Source organism: Loa loa (genome assembly GCF_000183805.2).
Source record: "Loa loa unplaced genomic scaffold supercont3.127, whole genome shotgun sequence".
NCBI classification, from domain to species: Eukaryota; Metazoa; Nematoda; class Chromadorea; order Rhabditida; family Onchocercidae; genus Loa; species Loa loa.
Genome location: NW_018108307.1, coordinates 46,403 through 53,944, shown reverse-complemented (window position 1 = coordinate 53,944; position 7,542 = coordinate 46,403). Strand labels below are relative to the sequence as shown.

Genomic DNA, 7,542 nt, shown 5'->3' with positions numbered 1-7,542 from the left:
TTTTTTTTTTTATTACTTTTAAAATAAACGTTTGAAAAAATTTGTAACATTTTAGTATGAGCCATGTGATCGAGTATTTGCGTTACTTAGAAAATTGGATATTCAAATGAATGAATGGTTAAGGAAGCGTCATGTAAAATCATTTTATGTTTCCGTAGCTAATCCTAGCCTACGTACTGGTGCTCAAACATTACTTCAGGTAAAATAAAACTATTATTTCAAATAATTATTAGTAAAAATGAAAGATGTAAATTATTAATTTTTTTTCTTCTGATTTCTTATTATTTTAACCTTCTAAAAAAAAAAAAAAAATAAGCTATTTGTTCTAAGCTTGCTGGTCTTGGAAAATTAAAACCGAATATTTTGATCACTGGTTTCAAAAGAAATTGGGCAGATCGTGGAGCAGAAGGATTGAGTGAAATCAACGATTATTTTGGAGTCATTCAGTAAATTATATTTCTGTCATTCTAAAGCAATTTTGGTCTTACATCTACTGTAAGTTAATAGTTTAAATCATCAGATGATCAAAGGTTGTTGATAATAAGCATTATTAGTATTAAAATGAAACTATCGAATTAATAGCTAATAATTAAAATGAAGCTATCGAATTAACAGCTAATAATTAAAATGAAGCTATCCAATTAACAGCTAATATAATTGTATTCGTGAAATTCTACATCTTACCTCATTCTTGTATCTGATTAAGTTATATCATTTTCTTATACAAAAAATGAATTCATAAATATGCTAAAAATACAAAAGCAAAAATAATTGAAAATTTTATACAAAAATTTTTTTATTACTCAGAGATGCTTTTGAAAGCCGGATTGGTGTAGCGGTTCTGAGAAATTCCCGAAGTGGTCTTGATTACAGTGAACTGATGAAGCGACACAATGTAGGTGATACAGCAAGACTTAGTTTACCGAACATCACCCGACCATCAAGTTCAACAAAAACTGAGTAAGTATCATGTCAAATAATTAGTTGAATTGTTGTTATTAGGCTAAATAAACTGAAACCAAAGAAATACAATTTAAATTGATTGTAAAGATTAATTTTATTAAAAATAACAATACTTGAAAATTGTACACTTACTTGATCAGTCTTTTTTTTCGTTTCTTTTATATTCACAAATTGCAGTAGGGGAGCAATAAATCTGGATGTGCAAGAAACTAAAATGACAGAAAATGATGATAAGACTAACGATAAAAAGTATGTTATTGATTGATTTTTGTTTGAATCAATTGCAATATTTCTCATTAAATTAAACACTATCTATAAGTATAGTTAATGATTGATTGATTGAAATTGAATATTTCAGAGTGAAAAATGATGGATTAGAACGAAATATTAACATTGATCAAGATCAAAGTGGCAATACGTGTTAGTATTTTTATGATTTTATGATAAAAATTAAAATTCAATGAAAGTTTAATTAGTGAAAAGTTCATGTAAAATATTTTCACATTTAAATTTTATAAAAAAAAATTAATGTAAAGATTTTAACGGAAAGAAAGATTATATCGTATAAGCCTGACTGATATTGTCATAAGTCCGATACAGATTTGGATGAAGTTTTTCCGTATTGTTCCAAAACTACTATCAGTAATGCAATTTGTAATGCTTCAGTGAAATTAATGGTTTGAAATTAAACTATGCATCATTTTATGTTTTTTGTATGTAATGTCGTTGGTAGTAGTAGTAGTAGTAGTAGTAAGTAGTTGGTTGCATTTCATTATGAATAAATGTCGTATTTTTGATATATCTCTTCTTCATGAATAATTTATTATTTATTGTTATTCTCAATATTTCGATCTTTCTGGATTAAATCAGGAAAAGATTGATGTAAAAGAATCGTTAAAATTTGGTTAGCTTAAAAGCATGAAAAATCTCCATGTCAAATTCATCTTTTTTTTTTTTTTTTTTTGAGCTATATATATATGAATAAGCATGAAATTATTGCATGCTTTTTGCTAAAATTTTGAAGAAATTTGAATGAAATCTGAATCCGGTTAAAGGCTAAAAGCTTCATTACCGGAGCTCATTCATTCCATACACACAATCTCTTTCAGCGATGCGATTGCATCGACAAAAAGCCATTGATGCAAAATATAACGAGAAAAGTGATATAGCGATTAAAACCGGAAATCCGGATACCTTTGCAACAGCTAATACAAACGATGCTTTAAATGTAGAACATTTTGATTCCATTAATGAATCTCTACTTTTTGGCAACATTCTGCATCTTGCCGGTAATTCAACTCTATCTTCATATCTAGCCAACAATAATAGCTAAATTGTTCGAAAAGATCAAATTTATGTGATATCATAATTACTATTACTTTCTTCTCTTCATTCTTTCCATATCTCTTTCATAAACTCTTAAATTCACACTTTAATACTTCATTTTTCTAAATGGCACAAATTATTGTCCATTTGTATGTTTTAGTGTTCCTTTTTTTTTTTTTTCGCCTACATTATGCACGCTTGCATGCATGCATGCATTCATTTTATCTTTCACTAATATTTACATAATATTTTTATGATTGTTTACCTATTTTCCTAATAATTAATTCCATGTTTTAGCAACAGGCTCATTTCTGGCAAATTGTCCATTGGAATGTTTCGATGAAGAAAAAAATGATGGTGATGTGAATAAGAGAGGTTCATTAGGAAATGCTGGCAATGATTTGGGAGAGGTTTGAGTTTTTAGTTACATTTTAAAATTCCTAAATTATATTTTCAAAATAAAATAATAGTAAAATTTCAAAAAATTTATTCCTACCTCAAAAAAAAAAAACACTTCGTTGTAATTTTTTTGACCTTTGAATTTAAGAAATAAGCAAAGTATTAAATATAATTTAGCACAATTCCAATCTACAATTTCGATGGTTTCACTTTTGATGAGTTTAAGCTTTTATATCAATAGCTGTTTAGTATGAAAGTATTAATTGGTGAAAGAGTAGAAGAAATTGGAAATGATTCCCTTGAAATTACTCAGTTACTTAATTACTCAGTTACTTCATTGCTCAATTACTTAATTACTGTATTGCAGATTTTCAGCTAACCAAATTGTTTGTTAATTTACATGTGTATGTCTGCTATAAAAACATATGTAAAATTGCTAATTTATGTTCTTTTATAGAAATGTTTTTTTTTTTCCAATGTATAGTTAGAAATAAACTAAAACACGGAAATTAGTTGATGACAAATTAGTTTCTGTGTTTTCTAGGATGACGATGAATATTCGGATGAGAAAACACGACTAACAAAAGATAGCAATGATGGAGATCATCATAATCATTGTCATCGTCATACTGCTATTATTAATTGTGATAATAATAATAGTAACGATGATGCTAATAATGATGATGGTAATGATAATGCTATTGATAACGATAAGGTCCGTCTGCTTTCTCACATCTGTTTTATTAACATTAACGTTAATTCTTTTTTTCTGTTTGTAACTTATCGTTTATTTTGTCGCTTAATTATTTAAATTTCATTCCATATTCATAATCGTGATATTTGTGATATTAAGTGCCATTAAGGAAAGATGCATTTCCTTAATTTTTGCGCATTTTGCAGTTAATACTTTTTTTTTTCAGTCTTATTTATAATCAATTTGCTTTTTTAACTTATTCAACAGCTTATGCGATAATTTTACAATTTATTTACTTGTTGTTTACATGTTTATTGAAATGCATGATAGGATATTTGAATATGCTATAGCATTGAGAAAGTTACATTGCTTTGATAGCTTGATCCATTAATATTCTCCTAGATGTGACCGTAAATCCGACTACCAGAAGAATATATTTTGCAGCTTTCATCATTTTTCATCTGCAAGAAAATAATGATATTGCTGGGATAGTTTAGAACAATGAAATATGGAATAATCCAAAATTATAGCCAGATATCTTCTTGATCATTGATTTTTTACTATTTTAATTAGTAGAATATCTAAAAAGTACCAGTCGCTGGCAGAATTTATAACATAAAATCGCATAACTATGACAAATTCGTATTTCCATGATTTACGACAATGCGGCGAATTTTTCGTAAGAAATGAATCTTAACAGTTATAGCAGTGAATTAACTGCTTAATATCTCAAATTTTGCGCGAAAATTGAATTTAGCAATGCAAACAGACTCATCAGTTCCGAATTTAAAAATAATGGTTAGCTATAATTTTTTTTTTAATAAATGTAATTAAGGTATTTAACTTTTCAGGTACCTAAAGTATCCGAACCACCCAGACGACATTCATTGTATGACAGTTTCCGACGGTAATTTTTAGCTATTTCATTTTTTTCTTTTTTTTCTTTAAATTCTGAATATCAATATACCATTTAGTCTTAAAATCTTAGATAAAATTCAGCAATTATTACTAGACCAGTTACAATGGATCAGGAATATTTAAGATAAGAGAGATATAATTTCAAATGATGAATTTACTGTTTTAAGTATTACTCATCAGAAGAATTGAAATCGATTAAGTTCACTGGATGATGTAGACTGGAGTATTGTCAATATCAGGTCTCATAACATATTGGTCATAGTGTTTACTAATACTTGTTTGCTAAAATAATGTATTTTTTAATTATATAGTATAGATCATAATTGCACTTCTTTTAAGATAAGCAAAAATTGATATTATAAAAAAAAAAAAAAGGAAAAAAATGACTGGAATTCAGACGACATAAGTCACGAAAAAACAGCCATATGAACAGTATGAATAGTGAAGGGTGTGTTATGATTTCATTAAGCTTTTGTTTTTATAGTGTTGTTGTTGTTGTTGTTGTTGTTGTTTGTTGTTGTCATCTGAATTACATACCAATGATATATTCTTCTTCTTACGCATGCAAGCTTTATGCATATTTCTAAATTTTCACTTTTATATTTGGAAAATTTTTTAAATTTTATTCAGATAAATTCTTCAGATAATAACGGATTTTCCTTTTCGTTATGATGCTTTAAATGAGTTACTGTTTATCATACAAAGCCTAATATTGGACGAAATTTCTTTTTTTTTTTTTTTTTGACATAATATTCAATTAACTTTATCCATCTGATTTATATTTAATGTAGATGAAAAGCCTAATCGTGAACTGATCAAATTTTTGGCTTTTATTTTCTTCAAATAATCATTTGCTAATTTGTAATGATTGATTCTATCGCAGTGGTTTTTGTTAGCAATTGTTTAGTTGTATTCTGCGATGTTAATTCTGTTTGTTTATTTAATTTAATCCGCGTATTAGCTAATTTTTTTTTTTTTTTTTTTTTTTACATCCTTTTATTTCAGATCAAATCGTCCAACTGCTGCACAACGTGAACTTGTTGCATCGATTTGTCGTTTTCATCGTAAAATCAAAGGTGCAGTAATTGACGTCTGGTGGTTATATGATGATGGTGGCTTAACTCTACTTGTTCCACATTTGTTAACGTTACCAAAAAGTTACCTGGAGGTAAGTTAATTATTATTTAGGGCAAAAGGAAATAGTGTTTTCTATATACAAATTTTTCCTTCAATTTACCGAAAGCAAAACTTTCGTCATTACTAACCTGTGATATTCTTATGGTACAATTTTTGTTTTACGTTTTCTGCTTTTCAATTAAGAATGCACGACTGCGTGTTTTCACCATCTCCACATCACCAACATTGATGGAACAGGAACAAAGGAGTATGGCAGCATTATTGACAAAATTCCGGATCGACTTCTCCGATGTTTTCGTGATACCGGATATTGGTAGGAAGCCTAGTGCACAAACGTAAGTTGTTATGATCTTTAATATCCTAACTTTTTATTTTCTTTGACTGTAATTTCCGGCTTGTTTTTCTTCTAATACCAATCCTTTTAACTTAATTTTATTTCAAATACTAAGTTTTAATACCAGTATATCATTCAAATTTTCAATTTTATCCTTAGAGCATCGTTTAATAATTTTTCAATCTAATTTATTGTCAGGAACAATGAACTACGAATATTTTGATTTTTCCAAAAACTAATAAATGGCAACGAAATTAATTCTAGAATTGAAATATTTTCCGAGCTTATCAAACCGTTTATTTGTGAAGATGATAATGTTCAACGGGGTTTGATAACACGGTCGGAGTTAGAAGCTCAGAAGCACAGGACCAATCGACATCTGAGATGCTCCGAGTTACTCCACGAATTGTCTTCAAAATCTGACCTCATCGTTTTGTAAGTTTTATATTCTGAAACAGATGATTATCATCTTTAGGATTTCAAAAAGTGATTAACAATAATCAGTATTCGTCACTAAGCTAAGGTAAACTAAAAAAAACCAATCGATAATCGTTTCTCTTTCTTTTATGTACAAATATCTTGAAGAAGTTTGTTGACTAGAAAAATTTTCCAGAACATTACCGGTACCACGATTTGGCTTCGTGAGCAGTTGTTTATATATGGCATGGTTGGATATGATGACACGAGATTTGCCACCAACATTGATGATTCGTGGCAATCAAACATCTGTCCTTACATTTTACTCATAATTTACTGCAATATATTAATGAATGACATTTCAACATCTTTATATGTAAAGTATAATAAGGTTAAATATAATATTAATTTAAGCTTTAAGGAAACTTTTCTTTTTCTTTGTTTTGTACACCATAAAGTTTCAATCTTGTGTGACTTTTTGAGTTTTTGAAAAAATTAAAATTTAGAAAATGATAAATATCAAATCTTGTAAATGCGAGTGATTTGAAACTTTCATCTTTCTCATACTAAATTTTAAAGTAAGCTTATCTGAAACTTTTTCGGTTTATCATAATTTTTTATGCAATTCATAGAACTTTTTGCGGGATTTTTAACGAGCCTATTTCAATTGTTGAAAGTGTTTTCCAAAATTTTATTTTGATTTTCCTTCCAATGTTGTGCAAATCACGGAAAAATTAATTAGATTTGAAGCATAAAGAGATTAAAAGAAAAATGAAATTATGGAAACTTTCTACCATCTATATCTTATACTTGCTTTAACTTTATTCGTCAAAGGTTAAGCAAATTCCAGAATGATGGATGTAGCCAATTAATCATAATGAAAGTAATGAAGAAAAGGGACAGAGAAGAGAAAGCCTTCTTTATCCATTTGGCATTTGGTTGTTCTATGATTTGCTCAGTATTTTATTAAAGAGTGTAGAGAAATTGAATAAATAAATAATTAAATTTTATATTTTATATATAAATATTACTCCTAAAAATCTCTATATCATAAATTAATAGCTGTCAAGAGGTGCAAGGCTTAGAAGGGAGAAACAATAAATGAATGATTAAATTTCATACCTTTTCTATCCAAATGGAAGTCAAAGGTTAGACAAATCCTCTGAGTGATTATTTTAACTTGTTAAACCTCTTCTTTTCATCCCTTCCACGCAGTGCGCTTCATTTTCTTTCTATTCTTCTCATAAAAAACTTTCGATGATGCTACTGAAATCGATTTGTGCTCATTTTTTTCTTTTCGTAAAAATGTTTCCTTTTATTTTCTTCATACTTCATATTCACTTTATTCTCAAAT

General features: G+C 28.0%; 1 protein-coding gene across 2 annotated transcripts in view; it reads left to right on the top strand.

Moving 5' to 3' along the window:
* The window catches only part of LOAG_17781, a gene marked incomplete at both ends in the record, with an annotated part of 14,345 nt that extends 7,802 nt beyond the window's left edge, over nt 1-6,543 (top strand). The window contains 12 exons of one of the 2 annotated variants that reach the window (XM_020450442.1): nt 56-199; nt 331-446; nt 808-960; nt 1,141-1,212; nt 1,322-1,383; nt 2,073-2,252; nt 2,587-2,699; nt 4,234-4,289; nt 5,306-5,468; nt 5,621-5,772; nt 6,036-6,206; nt 6,385-6,520. In XM_020450442.1, the coding sequence (XP_020305880.1) occupies nt 56-199; nt 331-446; nt 808-960; nt 1,141-1,212; nt 1,322-1,383; nt 2,073-2,252; nt 2,587-2,699; nt 4,234-4,289; nt 5,306-5,468; nt 5,621-5,772; nt 6,036-6,206; nt 6,385-6,520 (1,518 nt within the window). Of the gene's footprint in view, nt 1-55; nt 200-330; nt 447-807; nt 961-1,140; nt 1,213-1,321; nt 1,384-2,072; nt 2,253-2,586; nt 2,700-4,233; nt 4,290-5,305; nt 5,469-5,620; nt 5,773-6,035; nt 6,207-6,384 lie in introns of both variants that reach the window. The other variant, XM_020450443.1, reaches the window with a different exon arrangement.
* Between the last annotated feature and the right edge of the window lie 999 nt (nt 6,544-7,542).